Consider the following 23,417-nt stretch of genomic DNA (forward strand, 5'->3'; position numbering starts at 1 on the left):
TCATAGAATCATAGAAGAGTAAGGTTGGAAGAGACCTCAGGAGGTTATCTAGTCCAACCCCTGCTCAAAGCAGGACCAACACCAACTAAATCATCCCAGCCAGGGCTTTGTCAAGCCGGGCCTTAAAAACCTCTAAGGATGGAGATTCCACCACCTCCCTAGGTAACCCATTCCAGTGCTTCACCACCCTCCTAGTGAAATAGTGTTTCCAAATATCCAACCTAGACCTCCCCCACTGCAACTTGAGACCATTGCTCCTTGTTCTGTCATTTGCCACCACTGAGAACAGCCGAGCTCCATCCTCTTTGGAACACCCCTTCAGGTAGTTAAAGGCTGCTATCAAATCCCCCCTCACGTTTCTCTTCTGCAGACTAAACAAGCCCAGTTCCCTCAGCCTCTCCTCGTAAGTCATGTGCCCCAGCCCCCCGATCATTTTTGTTGCCCTCTGCTGGAATCTCTCCAATTTGTCCACATCCTTTCTGTAGTGGGGGGCCCAAAACTGGATGCAATACTCCAGATGTGGCCTCACCAGTGCCGAATAGAGGGGAATAATCACTTCCCTTGATCTGCTGGCAATGCTCCTACTAATACAGCCCAATATGCCGTTAGCCTTCTTGGCAACAAGGGCACACTGCTGACTCATATCCAGCTTCTCATCCACTGTAATCCCCAGGTCCTTTTCTGCAGAACTGCTGCTTAGCCAGTCGGTTCCCAGCCTGTAGCGGTTCAGTTCAGCTTTCCCCTTTATTCTGGTATAGTCACTGATAAGCAGAGTTAGCAGTGAAGTAATGTGGCTGAAGAGCTGTGATTCTTAACCACATCATGCTCCACTGTACTCTATCTTTGCAAAATGTGCTTCGGGAAACCCTTACATGTCACAGGCTTGCAAAATCCTGAATAGTACAGGTTAGGGCAGCCCACAGTGTGACCAACAGAGTTCTACAATGTGCGCACACACCCTGTATTCAACACAAGGGGTCATCCCAGATCCCAGAATGCAATGCTCCACCTTGACTTGAGTAGCCAGGCCACTTGGAGCACTGTATGCTGGGAACTATAGTCGCCTGGAGATGTCCTTCCCTACTGAAGATAGGAGTAGCAAAATCTGCTCCATTCTATGCAGATTAGGCCTGGCCTTTGGGCTCCTGGCACAATTCTGAGCCAAGTTTGGTCATCTCTGGTATAGGACCCTGCTAGGGCAGCCCATATTAACCACTCCTATAGACGGGACTGGGGGAGGAGGCTGGTACACACCAGGCTGGCACTGCTCAGACACTAGTGCAACAGCACAACTGGTACGGCAGGACGGCGTGAGCAAGTTGATAGCCACATGCATACCCAGTCACCTGGAGTCCTGACAACTCTGAACCTATCTTAAATAGGGCTTAAAACCAAGCGGTTCCTGAGCTGGAGCTGAGTTCTGCTCAAAGAGGTGACATGGCAACACAAATCAGCTGTGGCTAAATGAACCAATAAGACATGGCAAGGTGTAAATTAGTGTGTATGAATTCACACCTAGTGTGTCGAGAGAGGGCCGTCAGCACAGACAGGCTGAATTTACACCCCACCCTTCCTACCCTCGCAGTGGGGTCTGGTTGCTGTGGAATGAAATGTTAGGTTGGAGAAATATATACATGTGTGTGTATATATGTATGTGTATATGTGTGTGTGTGTGTGTGTGTGTATAATGACTCTATTGATGAGAGCAATAAGAGATTTATTATTATTCTCTCTTACATGCATATGATTTATTATTTTACAGAGCCCCTCAAGTGTGTCTGGCATGTTATGGTCAATTATAATATGAGAGATACCTGCCCTATATTGTACATGCTGTAGGGTATTTAATTAATCACCTAGCAATTAAATAGCACATCTTGTGTTCACAGTTCTTTACAACTATTCACTGATTAATCCTCAGACATTTAAACAGATGTGTACTGTAGTGTTCCCATTTTACAGATGGGGACTGTGAGTCATGGAGAGAGGTTAAATGAGTTGTCCAAGGTTCCAGAGGCAGTTGCTAGTGGAACTGGGATTAGCAAGTGGGACTTCCTAATTCCCATTATTTAACCATGGTGCCTTCCATGTCACAGGATCCCAAAGCCATTAACTGTATAGAGATCACCTCACCCACCACTGAAAGTCAGCCACCTCTCGTGTGGAACACGATAGCTGTTTAACAGCTGACAGGGACATCACATGACAGTTGGGGAGAGAAAGTAAGGGAACAATTCATCTCCAGTTAAAAGATTGTCAATAAGATCCTTCCTTTTATCATTGCATTTAAAGAAATAAAACATAATTTTTATTTTCTGTACATAACTCTAGGTATGTTTTTAAAGAAACCTCAAAGAGGTTCTAGCCTTCAGGATAGGGGTTGAGACAGAAATTAACACACAGTATCAATAACATTATTACCCTCTTTCTTCACTCTACTATTTTGATATGTCACTTGGTTAATTATTAATTGCTGGGGACAGTCTGATGGGAAGCAGCGATTGGATTCCCTTCGTTTCTCTGAGGCTGTAAACTGACTAGGTAATACTCGAATTGGGTGTTTTTTTTCTGTGGTTCTATTATCTTATCACTTTCTTCAGTGATTGCTATCGTTTTGTTCTTCCTCCTCTCTTCCAAAACTTATTGAAGCCCTAACAAAACACAATGGGCCTGATTCCCCTCTTATTTTCACTGGTGTAAATCAGAGTAGTTCTCTTGATGCCTGTGAAGCTATGTGGGTGTACATGACAGGGGAACAGGACCTATTGAGCATAATATGTAGCTACCATTTGCAGTTGTTTTTCTAGCAACCTGTATTCAACAGGAGAAGAAGCATGGTCCAGAAGTTAGGCTGCTGACCTGGGATGTCCAGTTTCAGTCCCTTGCTCTGTTATTGACTTCCTACATGGCCTTGCTCAAATCTCTCTGCCTTCCTATGTTTCAGTTCTCCCTGTATAGAGTGGAACATGGGTGCTGTGAGGGTGAATACACCAAAGATTGTGAGGTGCTCAGATAACATGGTAATGGCCATATATGCATCATAGAGAGATTTAGTTCAGATGACCTATTCCCATAGAAGGGAGCAGATTGCACTCATCTGAACCGGAAATGATAGCCATTCCATACGCTGTTACCCCTTTTGGTACGCAGGAGTCTATGATGGACACACAGGTCTATGGAGGGTGATATTGCTTTGATCAGCCTTCACTGGCATAATAAACATCATCTGAACTTTAAAGAAAATACAATTAGAGTCAAGTTTGACCCCCACAGACCAGATACTGAGACCCGCCAAATCCTGGGAAAGTTCCATCCTGAAGCTGAGGTCTAGTGATAGTCAGTCCTCTGGAAATCAGCAAAGGCAAGGAGGCTTGGGTTGGTTTGGTGCTCAATCTGTGTAAATCTCAACAGTTTCTCTTTGTAGACAGCCGCAGGAACCTGCCTCTGCTTCCACTCTATGGTGGGGGCTCCTCCAGGCCTCCCATGTTTGGCTTTGAGTTTCACATTGAAACAGGCTTCCAAAACTCCAACCAGAACTGGGTGGGAGAGGCCCAATTTGGTTCCATTCTTTCCAGGGACATTCTGAGCGGGTGGAATCCTTACCCCTCCTCCTCCCTATGGACTCATGGGATGCTTCGGTCTGCTTCTGCCCCCTGGTGGCATCAGTCTCACTTTCTGCCGTGGGTTTCATCTGGGGCATTATTACCAGAGTTGCAAAATTCCAACTGAATATAAATTAAAGTGTTGTTTATCTTCCCTTATGCCATAAAAAGAGTCCCCCTCTCTCTGCCCCTCTTCCCATTCATCTCCCAGCCCTCTCATGTTCTAGCTCTAATCCAACCCCCACAGCTCTGTCTCTCTCCTCCGATCCCTCTCCTTTCTCAGGGCCCCATTCTCCCATTGGCCTCTGTTCCTTCCCTCACCCCATCTCTAACATTCCCTCCTTCCTCATCACCCATCTGACCCTTGCTCTCTCTGTTGGAGTTTTTTCTTTTCCCTACTGGAGTGACTCCTGTTCAGACTGATTCATTTGTCCTGGGCTTTACATTCTTTTCTTTCTCTCTCTCCCTCCATCCCTGTTTCCCGCTCTCTCCATACAAACAGGGAAAGAGAGCTCCTTGGGAGAGGCTGAGTTACAGCCAAGCTCTGACCCTGTGGGAATGGACGGCAGCTACCTCAGTGTGAAGGAGGCCGGGGTGAAGGTGCCCCAAGACAGGGCCAGCACTGACCTCCCCAGCCCCATGGACAAGGCCGACTCGGAGAGCAACAAGGGCAAGAAGAGGCGGAACCGCACCACCTTCACCAGCTACCAGCTGGAGGAGCTGGAGAAAGTCTTCCAGAAGACCCACTACCCAGACGTCTATGCCAGGGAGCAACTAGCCATGAGGACTGATCTCACTGAGGCCCGAGTACAGGTAATGGGGAAAGCTTTGGGGTGGATGGGGGCAGTGGGGTCTTCAGTGTGTGAACCAAGAACCTTCCAGGCAGCAAGATAATGAGTTTTAAAATTCACTGAGGCTTGTTAGATCTGGAATATGGCTCTGTATTACAATGTTACATCTTAGCTGAGGTTGCCTAGAACCTCACCCCTAATTCCACTTAAACTTACAGCCTACAGGGCTGTACCCAAAGTCCATGCCACAGACTCATGCTCTTCTCTTAGGCCATGGGAAGGAATAGACAAAGATGCAGGGGACCTTATTCCTGCCTGATGTTAGTGCAGACTTCTTTGCTTTGGATTAGTATCCTCTGACGTTCACAGAGGAGAATGCTGTTCCTTGAGCTAATGGAACATTTTGGCAAGCAACAAGGCAGCAGGTAGTCTCAGCGATAGTTACTCCAACAAAGCTCTCATGTAAATTATTTTGCTCCAAAAGAATCAGATGGGGACACCGGCTCACTAGCCAGGGTGGCGCCAACCTTTCTCATGCTACATCCCATTGCCAGCAAGGTGGGGGAGGCAGAGGTCATCATGACCTGCCATGCCAGGGAGTCAAAACAGAGAATGCAGAGACACAATTTAAATGGGTTTTGCTGCCTGGTTGGCCGAGCAGGCTCAGGGACAATGCAGGAAGCCTATTGTTTTGGGGCAAAAAGGTATGGCTGCCACCTCCAAAAGAACAGGAGAGTCCAACAACAGCCCCGGGTTGCAAAGCTGCCAGGTCTCACACAATTGTAAGCTGAGGCTTCATCAGTGCTTGCATAGAAGAGATCCCAGGAAGTGGCTATTTCTTGGGGACACATCGCAAATGCTGATGGTTTCTCCTGGAAGTCAGGGTACAATCTCAGGTTTACTGATCACACACGGCACAGACTGACTTCTTTTGCTTAGGAATGGCAATGCTATGTCAGTGGTAGTGGGATGGGGGAATCTCCTTCTCATGCTCATCCCAGAGAGTTTGGTTTATGCATTTTAGCTTCTCCAGGAGCACTCAAGGGGGTGTAGAGGAGAGGATTTGGTACCTGATCTTCCATGGCCTTGCATGTTTCATTATTGTTCACACCTGTGCAAAGTGAGTGATAGTATTGTACACTTTGCCCTAGTAGTGGCAATGACAACACAGAGTACAAGGCTGCAGTGAGTCTGGCGCTGTGCGTGTTTGAGTGAATGAATATTCCCCTCTAGAGTCTGGCCCATAGACATGTTAGGGGGCCTGCCATTGCTGTTAACTAATGGAGCACTACCTCACCTCTACAGTGACAGAAGCTTGTATTTTGGAGCCAAAGGACCGGAGTTCTAGGCCTGGCTCATGTGTGAGAGACTTAGCTAATATTTGTGTCTGTTGTCTGCAGACCTGGGTTTTGTTACAATGGAGTGACCAGATTGTTAATCATACGCGCCAAAGCCGTCCAGCTTTGCCCTGCTGCTGCCCCTCCACTTAAGATCTGTGCTAGAAAAAGGTGGCCTACAGAACTGAGGGTGATAGAAAATGTCCTGAGAATGGGCAGGGATCTGTGGAGATGGAGCATGTGGCCAAAGTCACTAGATTCCTTTACCTAAGGAAGCTCAAGCTGCAAGAAGCAAGAGAAAACCTAGTGTTAGAACACACAGTGAGTTACCTAAGTCCCCACCACAGTATTTTTTTCACCTGCCAAATGGTGGCAACATACTTGAATGGATTTCACCTGCCAGGTGAGCCCCCTTTCCTGGTGGCTACCAATCACCATAGCTCCATTGACTTGATGAAAGTTTGTTGCCTGAGGCTCTAACCTGTAGTATGTGAATGCGTGGCTGGCCCATAACCAAACCTGAGACTCCAACAGGGAGCTTTATGGTCCCTAAAGAGCAGATATTGTAATAGGTGAACCAAAAGCCAGACCTTTCTCCTCCCTAGCCTGGCGGGGAGGAGATGAGGTGGTCTGTGCTGTGAATTGCCTCAGTAAGAGCCTGGCCTGGTCCTGGAACTGCCTTCCCTCTGGCCAAGCTGGTCTCCCTCCAGAACTAAACAGTCCCCAAAGCACTAGGTTGTAGCAGTGACAGAGCCCAGACAGACAAGTGATTGCTCTGGTTCTTTCCAAACCTCTCCCCAGCTCACACTTTGCTAGTGAAATACCCGATTGGGAGCCAGGCACCTGGAGAAGAACTCACCCCAGCAGCAGGCCCGGCACAGTGGGCTCTGTCTGCGGAGCTCTGGAGTGGAGTGTCTTTGGAAATCATTCCACAGCTTGGCCTCTTTCCAGATGCTAAAGAGGCCACTTTTCTGCCTGCTTCGGATTCTAATCTCCACAGCTGGTGGCTACAGGCAATAAAGCTGAGTTTCCCCTGAGGTGCAGCGTGCTGTTCCTTTTCTCACTCCCTGCCTGCAGATGCCCCTGAACCTTATTTAAAGGAGCCAGCTAGCTGAGATATCGCATGGCCCAAACTGCAGTGGCCTTAGCAGTTGACAATCCCAGTGTGCTCCAAGGTTGCTGCAGTGACAAAGGCACCTTTATAAAAGTGAGCACTCAACAAACTATTCCTGCCCTTACATGCTACATGTAAACAAAGGCAGGAAGGCATGCAACCTCTAGCGCAGCTTTGTTTATGTACAGCCTAGCTTTTTATTTTCTCCTTTCAATTATTCTGGGCCATGGAGGTCCTCAGTGGAGTCAGAAGGAAGTTACAGAACTATAGAACCATGCAAGCTAAAGTCTCTGGGCCCTCTTGGAAATACCCATAGGGAGTAAATGCTTGGTAACAAACTTTTAAACAGGGGCAGCAGGGGAAGGAAAGGCCAGGGCTAGGATGGGGATGATGGGTCAGGCACAAAAGGTTGCTCCCCCTAAGTGGGCTGCTGGCCATGTCTATGCATTTCCTCCTGTCCTGTCCCCCCCATAAGTGGGTGGTGAGCCCCCCTGAGCAGCACTGCAGCTTGGCATGTATCCATCACAAATAACTACCACTGAAACCAGCACAGTGTGAGAGGCTGAGACAAATCTGTAGGACTTAGTGGATCAATGCAACTAGGTTACCAACTCTCCCTCCAAGCCCAGGACCCCTGCCTTGCTTCCTCCCTCAGGTCGGCCGCTCCTGGAGTCCCACCTAATTTTGTTTATATGGATCTGGTCTGGTTCTTTGGTGTGAGAGCTGCAGAAGGCTATGTGACCAGGGGCAGGATTCCGAGGGGGCCCTTTGAGGTTTGATTGATCCCACTGCATGACCTTCCACCACACCCCATAAAATACAGACACACACACAGCTCCTTCCTTGTGCACATGTGCTCACATCTTCAGTCGAACGCCCGTGCCTATGCATAAATGCACACACAGACATCATTGCACCCCCCATCCGTCTGATGCATGCACACACACACCATTGCGAAGTCTTCATCCCATGCATATATGTGCATGCACACACACAGAGGTACACACTTGTGTACACACACGTACCATTGCGCCTCCCCTTCCCCAGGCATACCCACACAATTGCTTATACACAGCCCCTCCCAACCCCCATGCAGTGCACCCCAGCTCAATACCAACGCATGAGCATACCTCTCACTGGCAGACAGTAGCTGTGATTCTGGTTTGCCACCTCCCCATGGGGTCAGCGCCAGGGAATGTCACCCCACTGCCCCTCCCCAGGGCAGACCTCCTGATTGCCGGGTTGTTAATGAAAATCTTTTCAGTGTTGACCCTGTGATGCGGCAGGGGCTTGAAAGTAAGGGGGAAATGTCAAACTCCGCTGTAGCAAAATCACTGCCTTGGTAAAAAAAAGAAAAGCAAAACAAGAAGTAATATATCTTGATCCCTTTTCCCCCATAAAACCCTGGGAGGCTGGTGGAAGGAGCGGAAAGACTGAGCTAAGCCTGCAGGAAATTAAACATGAAATGAAAACAAGCTCAAGTTATTCAGTTCTCTCATCCCAGGCTCCAATTTCCCATTCCAGGCCACTGATAAAATGGTGTCCAGTTTCAGCGCTTAAAGATGAATTCTGGCTCTGTTCTTGCAGGCTGGAAAGTGAAGGGCTTGTGGCCCTCACCAAGGGAAGGGGAGACAGCCTGGCCTTGAAAAGGGAGGAGCTGAGACAGACAGACACTGACAGACTGTGAGCCTGAGCGTGAGAGAGAAAAGGGCAGCAAGAGAGGAAGAGAAAGACACAGAGACCGTGAGAAAGAGATAGACAAGAGGCAGAGACCATGAGAGAGAGAGAGCTTGTGAGGGATTGCAACACAGAAACAGCTGGAGCTGGACAGTGACAGAGGCAGAGAAATGCAGCCACAGACAGGGAGACAGAAACCCAAAGAGCTTCCACTAGAGCTGGGCCCAGCCCCAGCCTCAGCCCCAAGCCCTACTCCCTGAACTTTGAAGCGTGTGGGGATTGGCTCTGAAATCCAGATCTCATTTCTGCAGAATGAGCCCTTCTTTCCTTTAACTATACTGAGTCCTCCCTCCCCCATCACTTCTGTTTGCATCAGAAGCATAGGGGGATGTAAGCATGGGAGTGGGGCATTCAGAATACCCAGCTGAGCACTATGAGGGGGGGGGACATTTGCCCGCTGTGTGAGAACAGGCAGCGCCAGCTGAAAGGGGGGGCAGCAGAGGGGAGGAAAGGAGGAAGTTACTGACCTCTTTGTTACAAACTATTCCCTGCCTCTCCTACCCCCAAACATGTATCCATGTATATGGATTGATGTACCACTATAAGGCTAGATGTATATGGAGCCATAGAACATTTTCTAGTCTATAGATTTTACAAGACTGATTTGTTCCTGTGCTATATCAGGGCTTGTCAACACGCAGCCTGCAGGTGAAGAACATGCTACACTACACTGCTGCCCACCCTGACCATTAGCATGGAGCTGCAGACCTCAGTACGCAATGCTGCCTCCTGATCCTAATGGATAGGCCACATTGCATGCTGGGACCTGTAGTCTCCTCTCTATTAAAGGTACCCTGCTAAGAAAAGAAAATTGGGTTTGTACCATTTTCTGTTTCTTTAGAATTCACTGAGAAGGCCTGGAAAGATTTGTTTTCTTTCCTTGCTTAGAGCATTATATTATATGTCTTATCTGCCCTGTTTTTCCTGGAAGACTCTGTGGAAGACTGGAGGCCTAACAGTTTTATGAGAACAAAGATACAAAGCAACTAAAACATGGCAGAGCAAAGGGACCGGGATTGTTTAAAGCATTTGGGTTTTGTTAACACTAGTTGAAGCTGAATGCCTGAATAAACAGCCGGAGGAAAGCTCGGTGTTAAAAATAAAACACTTCCCCCCACCCACAAAGGGCTCAGAAAACTCCCACTCCATAGGTGAGACCTTCATCCAGAGTTTTGCTGGAGGTTTCCCTGATCGCTGGTATTTTAAGACCCAAAACAAAAACAACAAAAGAGAGCCCTGTGCACTATTTTTATCCCTTTGAAGTTTTCCTGTAAAGCTGAAGGTTGCTGCAGTATGCTCAGTTTTATACACATTAGCAGCCAGACGCTGTCCTAGGCTCTGGCTGTGTAAAGGAGACCTAAAGTCAGAATATCAGGACACTTAAAGGATTTCCCTTGCCTGGGGAAGTCCCGGGTAGCATAGAGTTGCCAGAATGTGATGCACTCTATTGTCTCTCAGTGGGGATCTCAGGTGTGAGGGATGGGGGATGTGCATGTTGCATGAGACAGCTATATGTGTTTGTCATGCTCAGAGATGGGCACATGTGTGTGGCACATGTTCTCAGCAGCCTTGTGTGCAGTGCACAGCACATTCCCTAGCTGCTACCCGCCTTCTATGCACAGCATGGTCTCCCCAACGTAGGGAGTAGCAGGGTCACCACCACTGACTGCATCTGCAGATCAAAGCTCTGTGGAGCTGGCCAGCACTGGGACTGGCCTCCAGCTGGGCTGCTCGGAGGTGGGGCCAGTGCTAGCACAAAGCAGACAGATGCCTGGGGCACCAGACCTGTTCCATTGGGATATTATTCAAATGCGGCATTGTCTCTGTGTATTTTGGAGCCCCCTTTGGTTTCATTACTTCCCATAAAAATCCTATTGCTGCGGAGGATGCAGGCTATCCCTAAATGGGAAGATGTCAGCTGACAGGGCTGCAGCTAGCAGGCTACATTGCATGTGTGTGAGTGAGCTCCCTGCTGTCACACTGCTGGGTTCTAACCCATCCCCAGCCCACATGGCAAGGAAATCTGCTCATAAGCAATGGAACTGTTTCTCTCCCCCGAGCCCGCCTGTGACTTGACTGAATGGTCAGTGCTAAATGCTCCCTGAGCTGCCATGTAGCTCCTGGCAGCTCCTTTCATGCACCAGCCTGACCTGGACATTCCAGCCCCTTGTGACTGCATGCATCTGTCAGAGCCATTCAAAGCAGCTCTTGATGGATACATTTCACTGACCCACAGCTTCAGGAGGCTTTGAACGCACAGGAACTGGCTTTACAGGTGTAAATCATGAGTGACTCCATTGAAGTTGTGGTGGATAATCAGCTGAACGTGAGCTCCCAGTGCAACGCTGTGGCCAAATGGGTTAATGCAATCTTTGGCTGCATAAACAGAGGAATCTCAAATAGGAGTAGAGAGGTTATTTTACCTGTGTGACCACTGCTGGAATACTGTGTTCCGTTTTGGTGTCCACAATTCAAGAAGAATATTGATATATTGGAGAGGGTTCAGAGGAGAGCCATGAGAATGATTAAGGGATTAGAAAACCTGCCTAATGCTGATAGACTCAAGGAACTCAACCTATTTTGCTTTACAAAGAGAGGGTTAAGGGGTGACATGATCACATATCTATATGGGGAACAAATATTTGATATCGGCTGTTCAATCTTCAATCAAGCAGAGAAAGGTGTAACATGATCCAATGACTGGAAGTTAAAGCTAGACAAATTCAGACTGGATATAAGGCGTTAATTTTTAAATTTTTAACAGTGAGAGTAATGAGCCATTGGAACAATTTATCAAGGGTTGTGTTGGATTCTCCGTCACTGACAATTTGTATATCAAGAGTGACTGTTTTTCTAAAATCTCTACTCTAGGAATTATTGTGGGGAAGTTCAATGGCCTCTGTCATACAGGAGGTCAGAGCAGATGATCAAAATGGTCCCTTCTGGCCTTGGGATCTATGAAGTCAGTGCAGTTACATTGATGTGCAGTCAGCAAAAGTCAGAACAGAATCGGGGTCTGAGACTTTCCACTGCCTAGACAAGACCCAAACAACTAAATTTCAGCTAAGTACTTATTAAACCTCCATAGATAAACAGCTGTAAAATAAGGGATGTGTGATAATAATAATAACTTAGCACTTTTAAGCATGAAGCAAGTGCCCACTACATTTCATGGAGCTTAGAAAGGAAGTGTTGTTTTACAAATGAGAAAACTAAGAGAGATTAGTGAGTTACCCAAGACCCTAGAGTTACCCATTGTCAGAGCCAGGATTAAGATCTCCTGGGTCCCAGATCTATGCTCTGAACTTGGCACCAACATATAGTCTATTTATTGAAGATCTTCATTTGATCCACGTTGCTGATCAGAGGGTGATAATTCAGCTCAGCTGAAGGAGCGAGCAGGGCAGGAATAGGGAAGCAGACACAGCCCAGTAATGTTCATGTTCATTCCCAGGATCTCCAAATCAGGGAGGGTTTGGTTAGGGCTAGGCTGAGGCCATGGGCAAAAACATCAATTGGCCCAAATGAGGCTTGTTAGAGGTTGCCCAGCGCAGTGAGTCTTGTGTGGCAGGCAGTGGGGTGCAGTAAGGAAAAAGCTGGCACTACTGCTACCTGCTCAGTAGATAAGTACATGAATTGACTGAGGCTGCACTAGCTATAGGCAAACAAGGAAGCTGCTAAGGTGGCAGATTTGGCCCAGCCACCCCCCGATGGAGGAGCAGCTGAGTCAAACCTGAGTGGCACTGTGACCCCCATACACCAGGTTGCTACACCATTCCCTTAAATTTGGTCCAGCTGCCCTTCCATCATGACAGAGGGGGCAGCTGGGCCAAATTGGATTGGCATGGCGGCGGGGCACCCTGAAGTGTTGCGTAGGGTGGCAGATTGCCATGAGTGGCCTCTGTGAATTGAGACTCCAGGGCTGTTGATCTCATACGTACTTTTATACAGCACCTCTCATCTAATAGGAATGAATCCACCCAGCAAACAGGGGAGGTGGGTCAGGATTATCATCTTTATAGAGAGGTGATAGGACATGACCAAGGTCACACAGAGTCAGTAGCAGAGCTAGGACTGGAATCCAAGTTTCTTCACTCCTGGGTCAGCATCATTTCCATTGGATCTCTCTGCCCTACTGTAAAAATGATGCCAGGTTGATACATGAGACAACTATGCTTTTTCTTTCATTCAAGGAATTTTTCCAGTGGGTTTCTACGGCTCCCACAGGAATCCCTTGCACCAGAAAGTTCCAACAATGGAAAAACCCAGATCTCAGCTCTGTAAATGCAGAGGCAATTCTCTTCCCTCTTGAACTAGGAAGTGTTTCCCACTTTCCTTCATCTTGGGAGGAAGCTCAGTTCTCAAGGACTGGGATCCTCAGAGGAAGAGGGAAGTTTCCATCTATTTTTTGTGAAAACAATTTGTTGGGGGATTTACAATTTCCCCAGAGTGTCAGAAAGTGGGATCAGCAGCCATGGGACCCCTGGAATGAAACTGAACAGAAAGTGAAAATGACAGGGCTAGTGTCCTTCTCTGAGCTGATGAAAGTACTGAAAGAAACACACAGGATTATTGGTATAAAGAAAAAAAACAGATTTTAAATTCTTTCCAGTTGACTAATCTCGGGTGGTGGGGGGGGGGACTTATCAGTGATGCAGGGACATTCGTCTCAACAGCATCCTTTTTACTTTAGCAGGTAAGAAATTGCATCTAGCCAAAAATAAACAAGAGACTCTGATTCACCGAATTCTAGGGCAAGCAGTAAGTGGGGTGCCCAGTTGCCTTATATGGGAGCTCAAGTGGGTGCCTAGATAGCTAGAATTGGGATTTGGGGCCCACTTCCATTGTATTGAAATCAATGGAAGTTAGGAGCCTAAATACCTTTGAGGATTTGGGCCTTTGTGCAACTGCATGTGGGCACTTGTTAAGATGCCTACAATCGAAAATTGTCCCTTGGCCCCAGTTAGGTTTGGGACTTCTATTGCAAAGCACTCTGGGTACAGCAGAAGAGGTGTTATCTGGCAAAAGTCTCCCCCAGGTTGGTGTTCTGGGAGCTCCTACCCTCCACTCTCTCTGGAGGCACTTTGAGCTCACTCCATGCTCCCATCCTCTCTGATCTCTGCCATCTGTGCTTGTCCCCTCAGGTTTGGTTTCAGAACCGACGGGCAAAATGGAGGAAGCGAGAGCGGTTTGGTCAGATGCAGCAGGTTCGCACCCACTTCTCAACAGCCTATGAGCTGCCCCTCCTAACCCGAGCAGAGAACTACGCACAGGTGAGTGTCCCCTGCCCTGCCCCACTCCGGCCTCTCGACTGCCCTGTTCAGCCTCTTTCAGTCGCTCCCTCCCAAACCCTGAGGCTAGCCATGGTTGTGATGCACTGGGGCAATGCTGGCCTAGCTGGGAGGTGGTGGGCCGAGACCAGAGTCACTTCTAGTACACCTCTACCCCGATATAACGCCGTCCTTGGGAGCCAAAAAATCTTACTGCGTTATAGGTGAAACCGCGTTATATTGAACTTGCTTTGATCCACCGGAGTGCGCAGCCCCCCCCCCCCCCCCCCCCCGGAGCACTGCTTTACCACGTTATATCCGAATTCATGTTATATCGGGTCGTGTTATATCGGGGTAGAGGTGTATCTGGGCAACAGATGCCTGACACGACACTGACTTATAGTCCCTTGTGCTTCCCACAATAAGTCGGTCCTTCTGCCGAGACACACACTGTACTGACCTGTGAGCATCTCAGGCACAGTCTGGGGTAGCACAGTCTGGAGCTATACACTATCCTCTTTCAGACTTACCTCTGCGGTGCTGCCTACAAAACACTGGCAGCTGATGACTGCTATGCAAGTGGTGCAGTGAAACCACTATCTATTGGGCTAATTCTGCTCCTCTTGCTGTTACCTTGTTCTTCCCACTCCCCCCTTTATTTGTCTTTCCCGTCGGCTTGTCACGTCCTGTCATAAACCTAGATTGCAAGCTCTCTGGGGCAGGGACTGTCTTGGTGTTTGTACAACACCTAGCACAGTCAGTTCCTGAGCCTGGACTCTACCCCAAAGTGCTGCCGTAATGCAAATCAATACATAAATGATAATTATCATTACGCAGCTCTCCCCAGCTCTTAAGAGTGGGCAGGATGATCTGGATCTCCCATGCCCTAATATAGGGCTGTCCTTTGCAGCCTCCTCTAGGGTCGACACCAAGACCAACCCTACACCAAGCAGCACGGACAATGATTCATTGGCCACACTCCATTCATTCCAATTCTGTTCTATTCAGTTCTTAAATTATATTCTGTTCTGATCCCTGGATATTTCAGCTCCTGAAAACATTTAATTGGTTTAGAAAAGGTGGGAAAGGACCTTTATAGTCACCCTTAAACAAATTCCCCAGATGTCCCTTCTCTTTTAACACTAGTCCCTGCCTGAATCAAGTAGGAGACATTAGGCGCAGGCTTCTCATCTGTTTAAATCTCCCAGGACAAGCTTGTCCCTCTGTGATATCACCAGACATAGCCTTCTTATATATTCATGCAGGAGGAGACACCAGACACCCTGCTCAGGGGTTCTCCATTTAGCTAGATACTTGTATGTCCCCCTTCAGCACAGCTGACCACCTCGTAATTGGTAATGTATTTATCCTCGGAACACCCTGTGAGATAGGAAAATGCTATTACCCCCATTTTACCCCCATTTTACCGATAAGGAACAAAGGCACCAGGAGGCTAAGAGTAGGAGTCACAAAAGTAAACCCCAATAGGCACCTAAGCCCCTGTTTTAGTCACTTAAGTCCCCATTTTGGCTCCACTGTGGTCCACAAAATTCCCATCAAGCCCAGTAGATGCCTAAACTCACTCAGTGACTAAGTTTTCAGGGTAAATATTCCCTTGGGGCTTGTGTTTCTGCCTCTAGGCATGTGCACTGCTGCTGGCCTCTAGGTGCCCGTATGCCTATCTCCCAGCTAAGCTGTGGAGCAACTCATGAACTGGGGGAAAACAGATGTTTGGCCACCTAGGTCGCATGCCGGGCCCAATCCAGTAGGTGTGCTCAGAGGGTCCCATTCAAAGCCCAGAGTTATTCTCACACTCTGTCTCCCTCTGGCCCACTGACTGTTCCACTATGGATAAATACTTAAATAGTCATTGGGCCAGACAGAGAGAGAAAAGACAACTCTCTAGTCCAATGTTGGGACACTCATCTGGGAGGTGGGAGGAGACCCAGGCTCCAGTCCCCCTGCTCCAACCACTCTTTCATTATCTATCACCAGAATGGATTGAGGGAGCCCCCACATCAGACTATCCCATAGCTCAGTAATTAGACCATGCTCCTGAGAGGTGGGAGACCCTTGTTAAAATCCTTTCTCCCCTCTGCCTGCAAGGGAGGAACTGAACCTGGGTCTCCCACATCCCAGGGAGTGCTCTAACCACTGGGCTTGAAGGTGGGCCCCTCCGTGAGCCATTTTGTGTGGAGCACACCTAACTTGTTCCCGCAAGAAATGTCTTAGGTGCCTAAGCCACCTGACTCCAGGCAGCAGATTTCCAAGCAGAGATAGGCGTCTCCCTGCAGTTTGCCTTCCATGGGAGGGGGAGGCAGAATTAGCATCTCCCCTTGGCTAGCTTAGACAGCTCCTCAGTGCTGATATTTGTGGATTGCATTCTTAGGCACCTATCTTTCCCCATTCATTGTATGAGGGCTGAGGCACTTACATCCAGCTTTGTGGATCACAGTGTTGTTCCTGTGATTGTCGAGTTGCCATGACTCTCACCATTGTAACGGCTAAGTCCCTTTTGGATCCCACCCTGAGTGACATGCCCAAGGTCACACTGGGAGCCTGTGGCAGAGCAGAGAATCAAACCTGCATCTGCCACTGCCTAGGCCAACACACTAAACAGTGGCCTTCCTCTCCCATGTTCTCAGAAGGCTGCCAAGGGAAGGACTCAAACTCTCAGTGGTAGTTGGGTTCGGTGGCCACAGCCCGTCCCCTTGAGCCACCCAGGCTTTGTCATGCAGGAGCCAAGAAATCCTGGGGTTTGCCAGGTCAGATGTTTTAAAGCTGAGCTTTGCTCCCCTCAGCTGCTGGGATTTCCCCTCCAACCCATGGTTGGCCTTCCTGGAGAGCACGGCATGCAGGCTTTCCTGCAGCAAGGCCAAGAGCGCTTGGCCTTTCCCCCTGGTTGGCTTCCCCTTTGGATTGGAAGGAATAAGAGGCCCTTATTAAACAGCTGAGAGACACCAAAGGATCTTTCAAGCAAAGGACGCACTAGACTGCACTTTGTAACACTCTCTCTTCTGCCTTTGTACTTTCATCGCCTCCCTCACTCCTCACCACCTCCTCTCCCAGCCTAAAAAAATGTACTTTGCAGGAGGTAAAAGGTCAGTAGTGGAACAGAAGCCAGTGGTGCTGCCGGGCTGGGGAATGCTGGGCTCTTCACACTCTCACTCCATCTGGATCTTCTCTTGTTGCATTCTTTCATCTCATCCCTCCCTCCCCAACACACCTATTCCCCAAGGAAGGGCCTCCCGCTGCCAAACCCTGCTCTTCTTCTGCAGTATCATTTTGTTTTATTATTAAGATTCAGGATCCCAGATGGCCGGACACTTGAATCTGACTTTGCTATCTGGGGAGTGGGGGGCACGTGCAGGGGTTTCCTTTTTTCTCTCTAACCAACCGGCATATGCTAAGCAAAAATTAAGCAAGCAAATGGTCTGCCCCAGAGACTGCAAACAGAACACACCAGTGTCTCTCCGACAAGCATACTGGAGTGTTGCAAACACTTTATTACCTATTTGTATTACAGCAGCACCTAGAGGCCCTAACCAAGGTCAGGGCCCAATTGAGTCAGGAACCGTATACTCCCAAATGATGGGAACAGCCATGGGTACTAGGGTGGCTCCGCAGTATGCCAACATCATCATGGCCCACTTTGAGGAAGAATTTCTGGACAAATGCACTGTGAAATCAATGATATATCTGAGATACATCAATAATATTGTCATCCTCTGGACAGACCTAAACTCCCTCATAGATTTCCACGACAACTTCAGCAACAACCACCCATCTATTCAATTCTCTCTCGAACACTCCCGCACCAGCATCAACTTCCTGGACACCACAATCAGCTTCAGCAATGGAACCCTACTGATAACTATATACAAGAAACCCACAGATCACCATCCTTACCTTCACAGATCCAGTAACCACCCCCAAGGCCCCAAGATATCTGTTATCTACAAACAGGCCCTCAGATACCACAGAATATGCTTCAAGGAGAAAGTCCAGGATACCTACCTTAAAATAAGGACACTCCACCAGAGAAGTAGATTGCATCATGGAATGGGCCACCCAAATACCCCAAGAGAACCTGCTTCCATATAGAAAAAAAACCCTTCTGACTGCACACCCCTCATTGTCACCTATCACCCCACACTGGAACCCCTGCAGGGCATCATTAAACAATTACAACCTATACTTGATGGGAACCACATTCTGAAAGAAATCTTTCCTGAACCCACACTTCTGGCCTTCAAACAATCCCGCAGCTTCTCCAAACTCATCATCAGAAGCAAGGTCTCCACAGCCCAGGACCCACCAACTCAAAGTGGCACCAGACCCTGCTATAACAATAGATGCAAAACTTGCAGACATATCTCCACTGCTATGATGATCAACACTCCCCCACAACACACCTATCAAGATTCATTAGTCCTACTTATTCCTATCATAACACGTGGTGTACCTCATCCAATGCACTAAATGCCACAATAACAACTACATCGGCAAAATCAGAGAATCACTATGCTCTCGAATGAACTTACACAGAAAAATGATCAAGGACGAAAACAACGTAACACCTACGGGTGCACACTTGTCACAAAGTGATCACTCCATATCTGACCTCTCAACCGTTGTCCTCAAAGGAAACTTGCACATTACCTTCAAAAGACGAGCCTGGGAGCCTACATTTTCATAACTTTGCTAGACACTAAAAATCGTGGTCTTAATAAATTTATGGCTTATTACAACAATCTGTCCAGTGACCACAGGGGTGTTAACGAGCCACTTTGACTTAGAATATGGTTAACTACTAATGCTAAACAATCTGTCCCTCCTTGTATTTAGCTGTGACACTCTGTGTACCTTTCCCAGACCTGAAGAAGGGCTTGGTATAGCTCAAAAGTTTGTCTCTTTCACCAACAGAAGTGGGCCCAATAAAAGATATTACCTCCCCCACCTTATCTCTGTAATATCCGGGGTCTAATACGGCTACAACAGCATTGCAAGAAACTGAATAGACACACAGCAAGAGACAATCTCTGACCTGAAGCACTTACAGTCTAAATCAGAGGTGGGCAAACTACTGCCCGTGGGCCACATCCGGCCCACAGGACCCTCCTGCCTGGCCCCTGAGCTCCTGCCCTGGGAGACTAGCCCCTGGCCCCTCCCCCGAGGTTCCCCCTTCCCCCACAGCCTCAGCTTGCTCCGCTGCTGGCGCAGTCTGGGCGGTGGGGCTGCGAGCTCCCAGGGCAGTGCAGCTGCAGAGCCCGGCCTTACCCAGTGCTCTGTGCTGCGCGGTGGCATGGCCCGGCTCCAGCAGGGCTGCCTGTCCTGGCGCTCTGGGCAGCGCGGCGTGGAGCTGCACTCGCTTTTCCATTGGGTCTAAATGTGGCCTGCAGGCTTTGCGCAGTAATTTCTGGGCTGGATTTCTCAATTGCTAAACATAATCTGTCATACCCCCAGAAGCGATGTACCTCGTAAAGGCCTTAATTTAAAGGTGAACGTAATATCCTGGTGATGGCCTTTCTGTATCCTGCCCAGGACTGGAACAGCCAAAGAAGCCTATCTCAGAGAACCCATTGCAGGTTTCAGCTGGAGCCCAGTGCACATTGGGAAGGGACTTTGGGGATCTACTGGATGCTCTGATCCCCAGACAGTGCAAACAGCTCACCATCATGTACCTTCCCATGGAAGCTGTGTGATTTGTTTTAGAGTGCTCGCAATATGCTGGGACATAAGAATGACCTCAAACATTTTTCCCTGTATAAACCAGCGTTCTAGGTTCTGCTTTTCCTTGGCCTCAAGTAGTGACCTTGCTAACATCTAAAGCGGGTCAGGAAACTGACCTCCTTGTGCTGCTTTAGGCATTTGTGGTGTCGTTCTTTGTTACAGGGTAAATACCCTACACTCAAGCCTTGGCAGATAAGTAAAGGCACAATGATCTGCTTTCTGATGAACCTAGTGCATAGCACCTACTAGTAGCCAATTCTGAGACTGGGGTCAGTTCCACTGGGGAAATCCTCTGAAAACTATGAGCCTGCTTACAAATGCTCAGGATGTCATTGTTCTTTCCCATGACTTGCCTTACTGATTTATGTAGATATAATCTGAAGTCTACAGAGCCTTCCACTTAACCAATTCATTGGTTAATTTGACCCCCCCTGTTTAATTTGAACAAAATCTCTGGACATATGAACACAACCTCTACCCCTTCCATTTTGATCATTTCATGCCTCTGTTACAAAAAGGGAAGCTTCTCTCCCTAGCTAGGGTAAGTTAATTAGTCAATTCATAAGGAAATTTCTGTGGAAGTCAGAAGAGGGAAGAGGCCAGGGAAGATCCAGGTGGTGATAAAAGAGGAGAACAGCTACTGAGTTAGCATTATTAGCACATCCACGTGCCACGCCTGGTGTGATGTGCACACTGGGTGGGTGCATGGATGACTTGACTGAGCACTTACACGAACCAGCCTGCTAGGAATGGACTTGATGCCAATAGAGCAGATTCCTCTGCATTTCATTGCTGATCTGAGATCTTACATCACATTGCCATTTTAACTTGAAGACGTGTCCGTCAAATTTCTCAGGTGAAGGGTGGAAAGAGAGTTGACTCAGATCCCATCTCCCACCTCTCCCTGCAAACCACCTGCCTAGCTCCACAACATGATCACCTCTCATCTCCTTAGCCTGCACTTTAGACAGCTGAGAAACGTTGCTCCCTAGCACCTTCTCCCCAGCTGCCTCTGCTCCCTCACCAGCCACACCTTCAGCACAGGACTGCTTCTGGCTTCCACGGCAGGAAGTACCTGGCTTAACTTCTTGGGCTCTGCTGCTTTCCTGGGTAGGGCAGACCCAGCAACTGTGGAATCTGGGGCAAGCCTTTCCCACAGGCGAGGTCAGGAGGGAACTATCCCAGAAGCAGGCTGGGTGCTTCAGGATGATCACTCAGTGCTTCCTGTCCCCTCCTCTTCAGCAGCCTCTCCCAAAACCCAGGAACCCATCCCCATGGTGTAAAGCATTTTGGGATTAGCTGGTATCCAAAGGGTTGAACACATTTTCATTCCCTATTCACTGAGCAAAACAGCATGGCCCAACTTCATCTCAGGTGGTTTTGGGGCTAATATGGCACTCACTCATGAGTCTCCTGGCTGGAGGATGCTTTGTATGACTCCAGACACACACACCCAAGCTCTCTGGAAAACTTTCCTTGACATAGAACTGGATTTACTCCCCACACACATTTAAGAATTCTCCCCCTCTGCTTTTACACCTTTCCCTTGCTCAGTGGTTACCTACACCGAGTTTGTGGCTAACGGGCCTTCTTTCAACCCTATTACCTGGCCAGCAGGATTAACAGTCCCAAGTACTCATAACCAACCCAGGAACAGCAGCTGCCAGACCCCAGAGAGCTGCCGATGTTGCTTGTGCTCTTAGCCCTTTTATTCCTGTAGCTCACGTGTTCTTTCAAGCTAACCATTCCAATGCTCAGCAGGTGCTCAGTGTATAAGGGGCTCATGGGAGCAATTTTCTGGCTGTACCCAGTATATTATGTCAAGCTGCATTAAGTGGAGTTTAAAATGAAGGGCTGTGGGGACTGGAAATAGACATGGAGCATTTTCCCTCTAGATCTTTATTTGAATCTAGGCTAGGTTGGCACAGGTTGCATGTTGTTCTCATGCAGTGGCTGTTTGGGGCCCTTGTGAAATGGGCTGATGGTTTTCAGGCCAGTTTCTGGTGGCCAGGTGTCCACAGCACAGCTCGCATTAGCTGGCCCCCTTGCTAATGGTCTCAGCTGGGAGATTGAGGATTGACTGGGCTACAGACCCTGACTGTCCCTCTCCTCTCTACAAGGGGCCCCTGTGGGTCAGGGTTGAGGCCCATGGGCAGTCAGGGCATGGGGTGACAGAAGCCAGGACTGTTCCTCCCTGTGCTGTTCCAGTTCTTCCATCTCCAGGGCTGCCCTAGAGCTAACACTGAGCTTTCTTTTCCTCCCCCAGATCCAGAACCCATCCTGGATTGGCAACAATGGCGCCGCTTCCCCGGTCCCTGCCTGCGTGGTCCCCTGTGACACGGTGCCCTCCTGCATGTCCCCCCACGCTCACCCCCATACAGCTGGCGGCGTCTCCGAGTTCCTGAGTGTCTCCGGCCCTGGCAGCCACGTGGGACAGACTCACATGGGCAGCCTCTTCGGCACCGCTGGGATCAGCCCGGGCATCAACGGCTACGAGCTGAGCGGCGAGCCTGACCGCAAAACCTCCAGCATCGCGGCCCTGAGGATGAAGGCAAAGGAGCACAGTGCTGCCATCTCCTGGGCGACATGACAGGGCTGCAGCCAACGCCCTCAAGACACTGACAGAGCAAACAGGGACAACCAAAAAAACCCACCATCCGCTTGGACTCAAGACAGCCATTGCCTCCTTGGGGAGCCGAACGCAGCACTTTTAGCTATCCTAGGTACAGCGAACACGTATCTTACCGTAAGTGGAGTGTTTCAAACGTACACACAGGGAGCTCCCAGCTTCCTGTGCTCAAGCAGGATAAGAGGAAGTGGCGGAGTCGCTCCTATCCCAGCTAGACTTGGGTTTTCTTATAACAGGTGGCGTTTCCCTTTCACTGTCATGCTTGTGTTTTCCAATAACCAGGGCATTTTTCTCCCCGTGCCTTTTCTAACACCAGATCGGACTTTCCAATCAGCCACCCGTCATTTTCAGTTGATTTCCCCCTCCCTCCACCCATGTATTGAAGTGTCATTTCTAATCCATTTTATTCTGTCCCATATAGGCAACAGGTGCGGGGGTGATGCCTGGCACCAGCAAGGAGGCACCTCCTGGGGTGGGCGCAGGGCCATCACTCTTGGCCTCTTAGCAGGAGTCACAACTAGCGAGTTGAGTTTGCAATAGAATCTTGGCCCAAAAGAAAGAGAAATTACCCCCATTGACTCCTGCCCCGGTTCCTCTCGGTGTTGCACAAGCTTAGCTGAAGCAAGGACTTGCAGAGACGCCAAGGGAGGATGGGGAAAGGGATGGTCTGTCTTTTCCTACAGCACACCTCAAGGCTAGAGCTAAGTACCACCATTGCTGGAAAAGCTTGAAGTTACAGGCTAAGCCTATCAGCTGCACCCTACTTCACTCACCTCTATTCAGGCTCATTAAGGGAGATAGCAGCTTCCCAGTGCCCCTTCCCTGCCTCTTAGGTGCTCAGAGGGGATTAGCACCCAGTAAGCTAAGGTTCCTTCGCCCCTTCTAGGAAAAAGCTGGTGTTAGTTGGTTTGTAAGCACAGGTCCACAGCAGGGAGGGCATGGCAGGCCTTTAATCTTCCATCTTTTTAAAGAGGTGTTTATCGGGTCAGCAGTTACTGGCCTCTACCTACAGCTAGCAACTGTATAAGTGCAGCTGCTATGTGGGCCCTGCCCAGCATGGGGCTGTGTCTCCATAGCAGAAGTGAGGTTCCCTTGAATCACAGCTCAAGCGCTAGCATGTGCCCCCTGCTTGCTGGCTTTCATGTGTTGTGGAATCCTCCACGCACACGCAGCCGCTGTCCTGGGTCAGTATGTACGGAATGAT

The 23,417-nt window shown here is 48.8% G+C and overlaps 1 protein-coding gene across 1 annotated transcript in view; it reads left to right on the plus strand.

Moving 5' to 3' along the window:
* Window positions 1–22,174, plus strand: part of ALX4 (ALX homeobox 4) — a 61,805-nt gene extending 39,631 nt beyond the window's left edge. The window contains exons 2-4 of the mRNA XM_065404093.1: window positions 4,105–4,415; window positions 13,726–13,854; window positions 21,851–22,174. Of these exons, the coding sequence (XP_065260165.1) occupies window positions 4,105–4,415; window positions 13,726–13,854; window positions 21,851–22,174 (764 nt within the window). The remainder of the gene's footprint in view (window positions 1–4,104; window positions 4,416–13,725; window positions 13,855–21,850) is intronic.
* The last annotated feature ends 1,243 nt before the right edge of the window (window positions 22,175–23,417 follow it).

This window comes from Emys orbicularis, chromosome 4, assembly GCF_028017835.1.
Source record: "Emys orbicularis isolate rEmyOrb1 chromosome 4, rEmyOrb1.hap1, whole genome shotgun sequence".
NCBI lineage: Eukaryota > Metazoa > Chordata > Testudines > Emydidae > Emys > Emys orbicularis.